The 15,767-nt window shown below is 42.5% G+C and overlaps 1 protein-coding gene across 10 annotated transcripts in view; it reads right to left on the bottom strand.

The window, feature by feature from the left end:
• Nucleotides 1-15,539, bottom strand: part of USO1 (USO1 vesicle transport factor) — a 37,304-nt gene extending 21,765 nt beyond the window's left edge. For 4 of the 10 annotated variants that reach the window (XM_074823346.1, XM_074823349.1, XM_074823347.1 and 1 more), the window contains exons 1-7: nucleotides 15,385-15,539; nucleotides 14,869-14,955; nucleotides 14,686-14,750; nucleotides 8,480-8,559; nucleotides 2,623-2,723; nucleotides 532-634; nucleotides 317-372 (exon numbers count right to left, since the gene is read on the bottom strand). In XM_074823346.1, coding sequence (XP_074679447.1) covers nucleotides 317-372; nucleotides 532-634; nucleotides 2,623-2,723; nucleotides 8,480-8,559; nucleotides 14,686-14,750; nucleotides 14,869-14,955; nucleotides 15,385-15,450 — 558 coding nt within the window. In that variant the 5' untranslated portion in view covers nucleotides 15,451-15,539. Of the gene's footprint in view, nucleotides 1-316; nucleotides 373-531; nucleotides 635-1,080; nucleotides 1,175-2,622; nucleotides 2,724-4,620; nucleotides 4,643-6,264; nucleotides 6,277-8,479; nucleotides 8,560-14,685; nucleotides 14,751-14,868; nucleotides 14,956-15,384 lie in introns of those variants that run through there. The other 6 variants (XM_074823344.1, XM_074823348.1, XM_074823345.1 and 3 more) reach the window with 4 other exon arrangements.
• Nucleotides 15,540-15,767: the final 228 nt, after the last annotated feature.

The raw sequence follows: 15,767 nt of genomic DNA, 5'->3' as shown, positions 1-15,767 counted from the left end.
GAGTAACGAGGAAGAACTGAAGCGAACCTGACAAAAGGCCAAGAGGAAGATCAGCTAACATACTAGGAAAACCCTACACAAGGGTCAATGTTTGCATTAAATAACAAAAGCAAACTGTTACTGTGTATGTGAATTGTGGTAAGACATCCAAAAGCCACCCAGCTCAACTGAGGAATGAAATATTCCCAATTAGCATCCACAATGATTTCATCACGTGCATTGGTTTAACTTAATCCAAATTCTGCACAAGTACTAAGCAATTCAATTGACAGCTACTATTTATTCAGAGGATAAACTGCCTTTGTTCTGTACTTACATCATTTCGTATAACCTCCCTAGAGTCTGCTAATAAATCCATGAGTCTGGAAACACCTGTAGGAAATGCATTAAAAAAGAAGAGTGTAAAAAAGGTGCAGCTTTTTCATGCTAGAGGTCTTTAAAACACCTTGATCAGCACTCCTCTAGCCCTCTGCTATGATGTTTGCTAAGCTTCCAGCTTCAAGTTTATCAGCAATAAACTTGGCTGCTTACCCATAGGGCTGACAAGAATTATCTGCTGCACTTGAGTTCCTTGCTGCTTTAAGAGGGATGTAAGTAGTTTCACTCCAGGCCAGCGAACATGGAAATCGAATTCCTGCAAAGATGGAGAAAAAGTACATTAATAAATTCCTCAGTATTAACCTTTCTCTTCTAGATGTCAGTTATGAATAGACACCAAAGAATTTAATCTGTCACTTTTTTCATCCATCCTATTACAGCACACAGCCAGCAAGTCAAAACACTATCCTGTTCTGTGGTTCTTTCTAGTCTACCATCAGCAACATGGACTCCCAGCCATTTCCTTTCCTCCCTCTCCTCTGGGGGTAGGTTTCCTAGGTATTTCTTCTTTCTAAACACCAGTCAGTCCAATCCTCCCACATTACTCATAAATCCAAGAGGGAAAGAACAGCAAGCCTTTTTATATCTTCTTCCTATTCCCAAACAGTAACAGCAGCTTCTCTGTTTAAAGTGGGTCTTGTCAGCAAGAAAAAAAAACTCAAGAACTGAGTCCATGGACAGACTTGACCAAGCACAACAAACCTTTGGGCTCCCCGAGTCAGCTCAAACTCATTCAACAGCTGGTGTCTGGACCCACATCTCAACTGAGTCACCTCACAGAGCTTTCTGTACTTCCAACCCCGCTGGTTTTAAAGCATCACCTGCAAGTAAGCCAGCTGATCATTTATTTGGACAAGCAGTCTTATTTTAACCCTGTTTCTGGTTACAAGTGAAAACTGAGTGCATGTCATCCTCTCCTCAGTACCCTACCTACCTCAGCTACTGGTCAAGGTAAACTTCTCCACTCTTGCAAGACAGAGGTCGTAGCTAATCAATTTTCTAACTGCCTCATCAAACAGGCTAGATGGTTTATAAAGCTTTTTCTAAAACTGACTCTTGTACAGGACAAACTCTGAATGGCTTGATATTGCTAGCAAAGAGGATGCTGAACTATGGCATCAGCAGAGAAAAAAGAACACGACTTAAAAAAACTCACTGCAAGCTTCCAGTTCTGCACAATGCTATATACATTTTTATCAAATGACACTTGTGTGTGCAACTGCACGCCAAGCTAGTGCCAACAGCCATGCAGCTCCACGTACAGGTTTCACCTATCTTTAGGACAGATGCTTGCTGTTTTGAACTGGCAGATCTCAGATTTGGATCAATAAAATCAACAGCACCCTGCTGCAGAGTAGATCCTAGTCTAACTTGTAACAGATACATCAATCAAGTATATCTTGGATTTTCCTAAAACATGTATTGCATTTATTAATCTCAGGAGTATGTTTATAAGCCAACCTTTCACCTCACAAAATAGTTTTATAGGACTGTCAGCCACAAACTGAAGTTTCAGAAAAATAATTTCACTAACTCACTAATCATAGCCTACAAAACTGTGCTCCTGATTTGCATTTCCATCTACTGAGGCTAAAATTCAGCATTCAAGGGATTAAGCCTCACATATATTGACAAACGTTTAATACTGCTGAAAACATGACTTAAGTTTCCTACGGGAAGAGAACAACATCACCTTTTTACTGAAGATGGACTGAAAAGAAAAAAAAAGAAAAAAGATTCATGTTTTTCTTTCTCTCTCTAGCACAATCATATTCTTAGTTTGGAAATAAAATTTTTAGCAGTTGAAAATAAAGAAGCAGTCCTTGAGAATAAAACCACTGGAAAATGAGTTAAACACATCATGCTGATGGAAAGCAGTCACTCTTTCTATTTGAAGTGCATCTCAACAGCCATTACTATCTCATTATCATTTAATGGTAATCTGAAAAGTTATCCTTCTATGAGTGACAACAGTTGCTGTTCGTGGACCAATAATTCTTACTGTTTCTAATCAAATATCTAAAACCCTTTCAATATTATCCTGTCTTAAAAGCTGCACTAATGGCATTCATCCAGGTCATAGTCTTGACTCACCTCCAAACCCACATTCACTGTGTCTAAGAATACCTCACATTTGACATAGGCTTCACCAGTAAGGTAAAAACATAGCTTTAACCATTAAGATAACCTCCCTGTACAGCACTACATATCCCTCAGTATTCCAAGTATAATACTGTTACTCACCTCCACAAGAGTCAACAAGAGTGTGACATTTTCTTGCTGTTTAATGAAAATCTCTGTAAATTGACTTCCCAAATCATCAACTTGTTTTGGTAAGTTTTCTTCTGTAATAGTAAAAAACAATGTATTACAGCACACGATTGGAAAAACTTCAGGTAGTTGTGATTTTTTTATTCTTACTAAAATAGGGCCATGGGTGACAAAAAGGTTGAAAGTCACTGCTATAATGTTGATTGAATTATTTTCAAAATAAACACTGACACAAACTTTGCTCAAAAGAGAAAACCTACATTATTCTAAACATAGATTCTGTTAATAGATATTTTGTTTTAAAAATAGGAGGGAACCAAGAATCTACTAAACAAACTCATTTCAGCATTAAAAGAAAAAAATCCTATCTCCATTGATCATAATCAACCAGTTTCACAGTTGTCACCCTCACACTTGCCTGTTGCAGGTATAACCAAGCACACTCTTAAGTGAGCAGAGAATTCAGAGAGAAAAAAAGAATCCTCCCAGAAGAGGAGAAGCAGAAAGCCCCAAAGTGGTTGCATTCGCATGCAGTTGAACTGATCCAGTAGAGAAGTTCCTTATAAGGACTATTCACTACTGCACAAAAGCAAAGTACATTTCATACCAGGAGGCTTGAAGCAGGCGCTGGGGAATATAAACCATCTAAAGCTAAATGGCTCAAACACCTCATTTATTTATTTTGGTTTAGCAATAGAAAATACCTAAACATCAGGAAAGGAGAGTAACTTTGACACAGATGAGCATCAAAACCTCTCAGTTTTGGAATCTGAATTAATTCCACAAGGGAAATGAAGTCCCATTCTGTTATTTACTCTTCAGTTGTGAGGAGCTGGGGTAGTACATGAACTGTCTTACACAATTATTTCATGCATCACTGTTGCACAAAAAAAAAAATCAAAAGCATTCCACAAAACAACAGAAAACATGCAAACAGCATCTCTGCACCACTGCTGTTTTCTAGGCTGAAGGACAATTTACAAAGCTATTTCACAAAACAGTTGTATGTAGGTACTACTGGTTGGCATAGTTAAGGAATTTCAGTTGAAAAGCTGAGGAAGAGCAATTCTAATTCAAAGGGAGTGTTTTATTATACTTTCATTTTGGACAGGAAGAGAAGACATTTCATTCAAGTCCAGTACAGTTTCTGAGACCTCAGCTTTTCAACAGCTCCCCAGTAGTTCAAATCGAGTCCCTCTCAATAGGGGCAGGAATTCACTTGTACATGACACCAGTGGCCACCCCATATGAAATGAGTCTCTCACGAAGTTTAAAAAACAGGTTGGGTTTTGCTTGGTTGTCTTTACACAAGGCTTCTGCAACATCACAGGAAGCCAATGAACACAAATTAACTGCTAGGGGAGCAATACACAGGGTACATCCACTCATACCCAATTCCAGCCAAGCACCCTTCCCCCTACAAAGCTCCCTCTCCCTACACATCCCGCAAACAACGTGCTGCTTTGGTGCCTTCTCTCTTCATAACCGCCAAGCCCCTCCTGTCCCACAGAGCACGCTGCCACCTGCCCAGGCTCTATTCTGCAGTTTAGGCAGTTCAGGCAGCCCAACGCTTCACTGAAGAGCCGCAGCAAAGACACTGCTGCTCATCTTCGAAATCAGGTTGCCCTAGAAATCATGCAGATGTACATTCAGGACTGCAACACCATCCCACACTAGCTGATGAAACCACAGGAAATACGTGGTAAAGCCACTGAATTTCTGACCAAATCCTAAGGTCTTGATTTGGTCAAGTAAAGGCAAAACAAGGATTTTTTTCTCCTGCTTAAACCACAGGATTTACAGCCTTATCAAGGAGTCACTAACAAACCATTAACAACTGAGCAGCTGTAAAAAGGGTCAAAGACCACACATAATCTTCAAACTCTGTACCTTGTTAGGGGTATGGCAAAACAGAGAAATGAAAGGACCATAAAAATTTAGTGCCAAGAAAACAATGTAAATTCAACCAACCCAATTCAAGCTGTTAGTGGTGGTGATTTGCTTCAAGGTATCAGTTTGTAAGATCTCATTTTTAAGGATTTCCAATACAGGAAGGAGGTTTGGTGTCTGGAAGGCCAAACAAAGAGAGTAGCTGATCATTTCTCTAACGTAGTACAGCTACAGTTCTCCCTTGGAGCAGGCTTATAGGTAGGTAGCTTACAAGAGGGAGAGAGAAGCAGCACCAGTCTGTTGTAAATTTACAGCTGCAGAAACGATGAAATACTAACAAAAAATGCCAAAAGGGAGGACAGACTGTGTGCTAAAATAACTCCAGCCCAGGCATGCAGCATCTAGCAGAATACAAGTCCGATAGTGAGCTCTCTGAAGCTGAAGGGCTTATCAAGTCTGGGTCACTCCTGGTTTACATGATTAAACAAAAAAAACCCAAAACAGGTAAGCCAACTCCACAAAAGTTCAGTTGCTGCACTTGCTACTGTAGAATAAGAGCAACTCAGCTGACTGTCATACATGGATTGCACACGCTGTAGCTTGCTGTAAACCAAGGAAAGCTTATAGACCTAAACTTTTTTAAATAGATGCTTAAGTCAAAATATTTCATTTTGAATTTTCCACGAGCCGTGACTGAACATCTTGTTCTTTCCCAAACTCACCTACAAACAGCAAGTGTTTGACCTATGGATTCCTCCTAATCTCAACTCTTGTCCTTGCACAAGTTCTGAGTACCAAGGCAAAACCTGAGCAGTGTACTCAACTTACACGGCCTCTTACAAGTTAGCTGTAGTTTTTATTTATTCCAAAAGCTTGACTCTAGTTCAGGACGTTTAGAATTCTTCCATAAAAGGGACAAATTAAAATTGTCTTCTTTTTTTTCTCTCTCAACTCTTGCTTTTTCCTATCAGTATTTCTTCCACTAAATTTAAATTTAAAAAAAAAAAAAAAAAGAGAGGAGCCAGACAGAAAGAAAAAGGCAAAGTGAAACTGCATCTTCTACTTATGTGGATACACTACAGATCTTGCAACCAGACTTCAACCCATAATCGGTCTTTAAATCTACACATTCACAGGGCTCAAAGAGAACAACTTCCATCTATCAAGATTAGCTCTTAGTGATTCACTAACAAGCAGCACTGCAAACTAGAATTTAATCTTAAAATAAACAAAGTACATTTTGATAAAACCAGTTTTAAAAGGAGAACATACAAAGTGTTAGTAGTAACTTACAGTAGAATTGAACACTGTATTTTAACATGCATTGCTTAAAAGAGACACTGTGAAGGATGCTTACGTGTAGCACATGCATTTGTGTCGAACTTCAGGGCTGCCTGAAAACAGACACTGTTCACAAACTTTTGCTCATTAAAATCCTACCAGTTCTGAAGCTGCACATGACATCCTAAACAAGAATTTATTATTATAATCTCCAGAGATCTGCTGGCATTCAACATGCCCATTATTTCTCATCACATGAGAAATAAAATTGGGAAGATGCTTCAGCTCCAAAGAAAATGTACAAAGCAGAATGCAAAAATCTTTCACTAAGCTTCAATGCAAGTCTTTACAGTGTCTTTTTTAAACAGTAGCGAGTGTTACAGGTGTGAGTAGCAAACTAGGCCTAAAACAAAGTGCCATATTTATACAAGTAAAGGTTTTTACCTTCAGAATCATCTGTCAATGCAGATAAAAGAAAAAGAAACAAGAGAAAGGTTTACAAGTTGAATAGCTTTCCAAACAGCACAACCAATAGCAGCATAGGCTCAGATTTTACAAGCAGCCATCCTAGCTTTCTACAGCAGCAATTACTCCTTCGAGTAGTTCTTATGAAAGTGGCTGAACTAAACAACCCCATACTGTTACAACACTGGTGATCTCACATAACTCAAGTTTGTCAGTTCTTTGCTCCTTGTAATAGCGTGCTAATAACATTCTGTCGAGTCCATAATCAAGGCCACCACCATGAACATGGATTCACCAGCACTGTAAAACTGATCTTGTTCAAAACCTCTTTCATCAAGATCAGGCAACTGGACAAACAAGGAAAAGGAGGACAGATAAGCAAAGCAACAATTTGAGAGATGGTTAAGAATATCATATCACAGAAGGATTTCAGCTTGAAAGTCTCTTGCAGCTACGTAAGACAAGACAGTTCATTGCAGAAGGTACTGTGAAAGGACAGATCACGCAACATAATGCCAACATACTGGCATAAATTTATTCATATTGGAGAACCCTCACCTACTTTCCATAAGGTTATTTATCACTTAAGGAGCCTTTGAAGAAATATCGTGGGGTAGATACTGCAGACAAGATACTTCAACTCAAATGGCAGCATCACCTCATATTTTGCCCATTCACAGGAGCATTTGCACTCCACTACATGTAATGGAAACTGAAAAATGAGATACAAGTGCTGTGAAGAACTAGAAAGACTCTTGAGGTCCATGGCAAACCAGGATGTTATGAACCCACAGATATTCAGCCATCTTCTGCTCACACTCTATTTATGCTTGTCAAAGACCTCTGAATTTTTTGGGGCAAGCTGGCATGATAGATTTTCACATTCATTAGAATGGATGTCCTACAAGCTTTTTTATTTGTTGTTGATATCTTCCCCTTAAAGTCTTGGAAAGCAAGACTACAACCCTTTGGCTTCAATTACTAGTTTAAACAGTGATCAAGCCAAGACCTGATTTGCAAATACAAACATAAGTGGGTTTCCAAATAACACCTGCAACAATGCACAAGTAAAATGTCAGAAAGGTCAACTGAATCCCGCAGTTGGCACTACTATACACCCTGCTTCAGCTTAACGGCTAGTAATCTTTCTGGCAGAGCCACCTACTTGGCAGCTGCCTGCATGACTGTAACTAGTACCCGGTCTCCATTCTCCCCAGTGATGGTGATGAGAGCAAGTGCATAAAGGCTCAGCATCTGACAGACATCGCACTTGGGTTGAGGCCTCCTCCCAAGCTAGCATTTGCATGGCCCTCAGCCAGATGCCATCCCCATTCTCTAGACACGTCCTTGATGTTCAAAACAAGGAAACTCTGACTGTCCTGCCCTCCGCACTCTTCAAGAGCCTGAAATGGTTATAATACACAGCTGTTCTACTTGTCACAAGCATCTGGCTCTTCTTCAGTCTGGGCACTCGCAGCTCCTATTCATGTATTTAAGGAACATTCTTCTTGCTCAAGCCTACTTTGGGTAACTGCTGTCATTTTCTTCAGTGTACTGATGTTTCTGTGAAATAGGGGGTTATTTTTAAGAGCTGTAACCACTTAACTGGCCTTTGAGACCAGATTTGATGGCCGATCAAAACAGGCCTTTGAAAATAAAGGCAGGGGGGTCTGGGAGTTTCACAGCCTAGCTGTACAGTGACTACTTCTACATGTAGCTATCTTGGGAAGGACAGGCAGAGTCTCTTTCTAAAATGCCACAGTAGGGCTGGAAAAGGAGGCTTTCACACTTACATATAGCCACCTCATCATAAGCACCTGAGATTTTCTCTCAATATCCTTCTTAAATCATTAGATCTTAATGTCCCATTTGACAGTAACAGCCAGAACTGTCCTTTCCCGATAGCAAAAAATTACTCGATTCTTTATTTACAAACTAAAAAAAAAGAATTTTCCTATTCCAACCTGGCTGCTGTTCACAGCACATAGTTTTTGAAATTTATAAGCAAAAGATCCAGTATTACTTTAATGCAAGCTGCATACAACAAGATTTTTAGCGTTGTCATAACAGCTACACAATAACAAAGCAAGTCTTAGCATTAGTAAATCACAGAGTATTACAGTTTATAATTTGAAAAAACCCACCAAGGAAAGCACCCCCACAGTTAATAGAACTATTACTACCAAGCGCTTACCTTGCTCCTCCTCTTCTAGGTCATTCGATATTACATTGTAGAGAGTGTCCAAGGCATAGCCAATTATTTCAGAATCTGAACTGCAAATGAAAGAACCACTTTTCTTTAATGACTTATTTCCAACTACTCTTACAACATTGTTTTTCTGCACAGGCAGAATTAGTTCAAGTGCGAAGGACTGATATTGACAGACATTTTTGTAATACCATGTAACCATGGAACTGCCTAGTCCCTGAATGGAGTCGAACTCCTTTTCCCAGTTCCATTCCCTCAGGCAGCCATATCCAGAAAGTCTGGTGACACAGGATGACCAGACAGGAAGCTTCACTGTAAGCATGACTTCCATTGCCTGAGTCACTCCTTCCAACCTGCTACTCAAGTATACTAGGGAGAAATCTCTCAGAGGGATTCAGACCCCTTCCCAGAAAGTCATTCAAGAAAGCTGCAGACAAGCTTCAGCACCGTCCCAGGAAAGACCCTCCCTGCTACCCTGTCAGCAAGAACCAGGGGCCAAAAGCTTGCTCTCCACATGAAATCCATGGCGACAGCTGCGGATTCTCCCGAAAAGGCCAGCCTCTGTGTCACCAACCAGGACTACACCCAGTTATTAGGGGATTTTGAACTCCAAGCATCCCCAGGAAGCTGCCGGGCAGCCAATATAACCCCAAAACATTAGTCCACCCAAATCTCTTCTCTTAATAAACCCTGCTTTAAGAGAGACCTATTTCTTCTGCACTACAAAGCCTAAACAATCTGTAAACCTTATGCTACAACAAAGACTGAGTGCAAGAGTTTAGGGGGGGGAAATCTCACCATTTTTGCTGATTGCTTTGTTGCTTATAAACCAGAAAAGTATGAAAGCACAGCTGGTCAAAAAACAAAGGAAAAGAAAACCTAACATCACAAAGGAAGGCACTTCAGAGTGCAGGGAGACATACCTCACAGTTGTTTTCATGTCTTGCCCCAGCATCAGAAGAGCATGCTGGCAAAATAAGAACTCTCATTCAAGCTTTTCAGTATTTGCTTTCACTGACGTCTAAGGCATACAAAATAAGGCCTCCACACCAAAGATAAATTTGCTTTTTAAGAAGCTATTGGGCCAGTTCAGAGCAGAGGCCTAAAAACAACATAACCAGCAATCTTAAAAGCCAAAGCTTAATTGAGGCCAACTATCTCTGCTAGACCACTAATTAAAGATGAGACCTACAGCAGTTGTTGCAACCAAGAAAACTAGAGATGTTTCAGGGTGATCCACCAGCTTTGAGAAGACAGAACAGAACAACGCGTACCTACATTTCTTGTATCACTACAGCAACAGCTTTAGCGAGCTGTCAAAGGGACACCTCACCACCCTTTCTACAACTCTCACACTAAATCAAAAGGTAGAAACAATCAGATGTCAGTGTAGTTTGTTCTTGCACCTTAGGTTTTGAATTGAGTCCTTGTCATGCTGACATCCTCCCTGGACACATGCTTTTATCCTCAGTTTTTCCTCACTCAACTCATACCACCTGCTTTTAAGCTGGGCTGTAATGGAAACAAAAGGGGGGGGGGGGAAAAAACTCTTCCTCTGCCAAACTGTTAGTCAAAGCAAGTAAAAGAAGCTTTTAGTCCATGTAAACCATCTCATCCAGCAGGTATACTCAGATTTCCAGCCTGCTTATGTTTTCCCTTTATTGTAATTTTAGTTCTTCAACACAGGACTACAAAGCCTGTGGTTTCCTTTTAATGTAACTGAAACAATTCCACATCTGAAAAGACACATAGAAATTATTTCCTGGAAACTTAAAAAAACTCAAGCTGCAGCCTTGCTTTGCCTTTCCCTCACAGCAGCTACAAAAGAATAAGCAAATTTTATGTAGATGTGGTAAAAGCAGGCCTTGTTTCTCTTGTGAAAGAGGAACCCATCACAAAACAAGGAGCACAGCATACTATCTTTGCTGTTCACTGCCTTGCTACCATCTGCTGTTCACCACATACAACATCTTATTGATTATTCTGTTCAGACTGAAGCTGTGCAGCTTTTGCTCTGTAGTGAGTATCAGTCAAGAAATAGACTTCCAGTCTCTCATGCATCCATAAAAGATGCAGCCTTTATGCAGTGCAATAAGGCAGCATAAGCCACCTCAGGCACCTGCCCTCTGCTAGTTGTGCTTTCATGTGGCACACGACCAAGATGTCAGTGCAGCACTCCATGAGTTCACAAACAATAGCAAAGAAGTATCATATGGAAGTGAAGGCACCCTTGTATTGCCCTGCCCAGGTAGGGTGCCTCAAAAATGTTTGTACCTGTTCTAAAACTACAGCCTTTCACTGTCAGAACAGACAAGCATCTTCTATACTGTCAAAAAAAGCATGGAAAGGCAGAGTGTTTCTATCATGTCATCAAGCACAGCACACCTGGAAACGAGGGCTTTTTGTTACCCCTAAAACTCAAGTAATGGAAAAGCTATCAAAGGGGTAATGACGTTTATATTACCTCTTACAGAAATTTTAATGAAAAGCATATTACAATTGGAAAATTTGGAACCAATAGCACATAAATAACTCAGGTTTGTGACTTTCTCTTAGGTTCATATTATGTTTCAAACTATGAGAATTATCTCGCTGGAATTTAAAAACCTTGTTATGTAAGTAGAACCAAAGCAGTTAAAGATCAAGTTGACTTCTCGCTCTGGTGCCTTCTCTCACACCAACAGTTAGTGGTACTGGTCTGTTCTACAGTCAATGCCAAATTTTTTTCAAAATAATCCCTGGTGGGATGTGGCAACATCTAGACAGCAAGTCAGGATAACTCCTCTAGTAGATCCCACTTCGTACTTCATATTACAAAATAAACATCTGGCCTAAGAACACTGGTGTGTATAAGAGTCTGGAACATTTAAAGGCTGCCTCAGGAGTGTTACCTGGCTCCAAGACAGCTGATGTGCATAGCTGAAAAAAATAGTGAAAGAAGTCAGTTTTCTACAGGACAAGTTTTAAGCAATCAGGCAGGAGATGAAGCTTAAGGCACTCTACAAGTAAACCATATAACAAGTGAAATGACATGTTCATTTAAGAGACAGAAGTGGTGTATTTCTGTTCCAGGATAAAAGCTCTAGCTAAGTTGAAGCAACAGTGTAAGATCTGAGGACAGAAATGAGAACAAGACACAAGAAGCACTCACAATTTCAGCACAGCCATGCAAACCAGGCCTTTTCCCTACTAAAGTGAGGAGATGAAGCTATAAAATGCCTCTCACCTCGTACTAACAACTTCGGAGTCAAGAAAATATCAGCATGCCTTATAAAGAGATAAAGACCAAAGAGATAAAGAAAGGCGCTATACACTGCAAGGGAAGTAAATGATTAGCACAGCAATAAGAGTGCAAATGGAAGGAAGGAAAGAACTACTACTACAGAGCTGATACCATACTTGTGCTTATCCCTTCAAATCCCAAGGGAAGGAACAGTTGATTCACCAAAATCAGGAGATACATCGGAGATGAAAGACAGCTAGTTTTTTACTCAAAGGTTGCATGAATAATTACTAACACAATTCTCAGAAAAGAGCTGTGCTATCATACTTGGCTGAGAAGGTCTTAAAACCAGATGACTTTTCGATTGAATCTGATTTCACAATGAGCTTATTTGCATTGGGAAATAATAATCTCTTAGCAGGAAAGTTGCTTCAATTTTTCATATTGCTATTACATATTCCAGCAAGACAAATGCTGCTGAAGATCAAACAGTTGTGCATCTTGAACTATTCCATTAATTTTTGTAAAGACATAATAGACAAGTGTGTTTGCACTTGTTACTGTTCTCACATTACAGGTCTCTCTACACCAGCTATCCATGCCACTCACACGCTGAGAATTCAAGAGACCCATGCCTGCTGCTGGCTCCTCCCCCGTAATTCTTTCCACCCAAACACCCCACCCCTGCAAAAAAAAGGCTGGAGAGCAGATTAAGCCTCATCTGATATACTCCAAACAAGCCCTGCTTCTACTCAAGTGGGACCTAAGAGGGGAATCCCGTGGATTATGTTCACATTCTGATGCACACAAAAACACAGCAACTACAGGTGCACATCCCAGACAACAGGCAGATAGGTGTGTAACATCTCCAGTCAATAAAATAACAACCATCAGCAGCTTCATGGCCAAAAAGTTTCACCTCAGGAGCTCAGTCACCCATCTTCAGGCCAACCTAATAATCACTGAAAAAGCACACACTTCCCTAAAGCTAAACTGCAGAGGAAAACAGAAGTCACTAACTATTTTGACTTCAGCATACTGTTTTCCTGGTCCTTTCATCTTTCTAATCAAATTAGACCTTCTGTAAGCTTGAACTTCACAGCAACAGTGTAAATGTACAGGGCCAGCACACACAAGTCACTCACATGACTACAGTAACATGTGAGAAGACAACTTGAGTCAATCATTTGACTTCTGTTTTCTCTGAAGTTGCATTGCTGCTTCTTAAAAATAATCTTAAGCAGCTGCAATGCAAAAAAATAGAGAAGGGAATGAGCATTTTCCACTTCTGCAGAAAGCTTCAGGGCACCTGAGGTGGACACTGCAAAGGCCCAAAGATCACACCTACGGGCCCGCACTGAAACAGCGATGACAGCGCTCTCCTCTGTCAGGCCGCCATCCTCTCAAGTTCAATATGCCAGTCACACCGGGCATCGGGGACAGCTGAGCCTGCAACTCATTTATTCAACCCGTTACTCAGATGAGCTGACTTTGATTTGTATTCCTTGTATTGAGTCCCCAGAGCCTCACCTCTGCAGTCACTGACACCCACACACGTGAACTTATCAGACACAGGGGCTACAACTCAACCTCTCTCAAATGAGCCACAGCATACATACAACATGTAGGCCAGCTGATGAGCTGCTCTACCACAAAACATGCAATAGGAAATCAGATTATCAACATTTTGTGGAAGAGAGCATTTTTTCAGTTGAAAACCCAAAACCCACAAAGATATATTTATTGTTTTTTGAACTGCAGCCCAAGTCACACAAGACATCTGCACAGAGCTCCAGCACACACAAATTCCAAAGGGACAACTGAAGTCCAAAAAGCACTCAAGGGAAAGCTCTCAAGTTCCTGCTCTGAAGGGTTCAGGTCAGCATCTCAAAGGAAAGAAGATCAGTAGAGCCCCGCCTCCCGTCTCAAAGTTCAAATCTGGCCTCAAGAGCAGGTAAGTGGATGAAAGCAGGCTCCTTGACCTAATTTTTTGAAGGGCTTTCCCCTTCGTGTCAGTGACAGTTACATCTATAACCTTTTCTCTCACTGTTTGCATCACACAAGTTGCATGTAGGCCAGACATTCGTTTTTAACTACCCAGTCAACAGAATTGAAATAACACCTCGTTCTGGACCCTGAACTGCTGCTTTTCCTAGTTCTCCTCTGTCTTAACATTAGAAGATGCTTCCCATGTACACACATGCAAGCAGTCCACATATGCCTTTATGAACCTTTATGTTTACCAGCTTTATGTTCAAATCCAGACTGAAAGACTGCAAACAGGTTCCAAATTACAACATGTGGGTACAATCAAGTACAGCAATGCGATAAATGGCAGAAAGAGAGGGATAGCAAAGATACTTTACATGCTGAATTGCATATTACATTCTAGTCCACATAAAGTATTTAGACTCATCATCTGTCTTAACAGCAGCCATGGAGTCCAGCTCTCCTGTTTACTGGAACCCTTCAATATAAATGTCTGCATTACTCCCCGTGACAGAATTATTCTACTAATTTATCTGATGACACACATCTGAGAAGATACACATTTGCTGACTTAATTTTCTCTTCTTTCTGTCTAGTTCACCTTTTGCCCAATAACAGGTTGATTTGGGTTCTTTCCAATACTGTATTTAATTAACATTGTCAATTTAGATTTAGCTTTCCCCAGCGGTGGAAACTGACCACTGAGAAGCATTAAGATGCACTTTGGTGCCACCTTTACTGTAGAACTGGCCTTTCTGTCCCTCTCATCCAAGTTCCTGGAATTCTGTTCTTCTCACCTCTGGATATGCTCTAAGTTTGTCATCATTAAAAGCCACCGTGGCAGCAGTTGTTAGAAACCCAGCTCCGCTCCTAGCTTTGCAGGCACACGGAGCCAAGCCTGTATTTGCTGGTTTCAGCAGCAGAGAAGGGTCAGGTTGGCAAGCTGGAGGTGGCTGCCAGAAGCCAGCCACACGCTTACCGGTCTGTCTGAAGAACGTGGATGAGATGTTCCATAGCCTGGATGCCTACCTCCAATCGGTATTTCTATTTGGGAAAAATTGAATAGTTAATGGTCTAGTTCAAAGTCCAAACAAAGCTTTTTAAGCAATATATCACAAAACTATTAAAAACTCACACAGCTCTTCAGGAAGTTGGTACTTACCTTAGATAACGACTTAAGAGCACGTACAGCATCCCTCCGGTCATCCAATAAAGTGGAAGAAGCTACGCGGTCACAGAGCTTCTGAATCTGGAAACGGAGAAGATGCGCGTGGTAAGAGCGAGGCTGCCACGGCTGCCTAACAGATTCCAAAGCGCTCCACCTCACACAGCCCGACCTCGGGAAATGCCCGGGCGAGCCGTGAGTTCCCCACGTTCAAGCGATAACGTCACTTCTCCGAGCAGAAGGCGGCACCACCGGCACAAACCCGAGCCCGTCAGTACAACCCCGGCACGCTCGGGAACGGGGCAGGACGCCGAGGGAGGCTGACGGACCCGCTCGGCACGGCGCTGTCCCGGCCGGCGGCGGCTCCACACCGGCAGCCGCAATCGCTCCCTGGGCCGCGGCCTAGCCGAAAGCAAGCCGCCGGCACAGGCCCGCGGCCACCGGCTCCCGGCGCAGCCCCGCTCCCGCCGGCAGCGGCTAGGCCCCGCCGAGCAGCCGCCCCTCCCCGCTCACCGTCTCGGCGCCGGAGGGCTGCGGCCCGGCGCTGGGGCCGCCCATGACGCCCCGCAAGAAGTTCATGGCGGCGCGGCCAGCAGAGCTCGGCCTCGTCCCCAGCCCCTGCTGCCGCCGCTCCCGGACCCGCCGCCGCCCCCGCGACGGAAGCGGCCGCCGCGCCTGCGCCGCGACGTGGCGCCGACGTGGCCGCCGCCTGACCGGGGGCGGGGCCGGGCGGGAGCTCCGCCCCCTCCGGGGCCGCGCCCACGCGGGTGGCCAGTGGTGGGCGGGGCCTGCGGGCCGCGCGCCCTAGCCGCCACGGCTGAGCCCCTCGCCTGCCGCGGGCCGTGTCTCCGGTGGCCCCGCGTCCCTCCGCAGCAGCGGCGCACACGCTTCCCCCG

This window comes from Strix aluco, chromosome 4 (assembly GCF_031877795.1).
Source record: "Strix aluco isolate bStrAlu1 chromosome 4, bStrAlu1.hap1, whole genome shotgun sequence".
Classification (NCBI taxonomy): Eukaryota; Metazoa; Chordata; class Aves; order Strigiformes; family Strigidae; genus Strix; species Strix aluco.
This window is presented reverse-complemented; position numbering and strand designations above follow the sequence as displayed.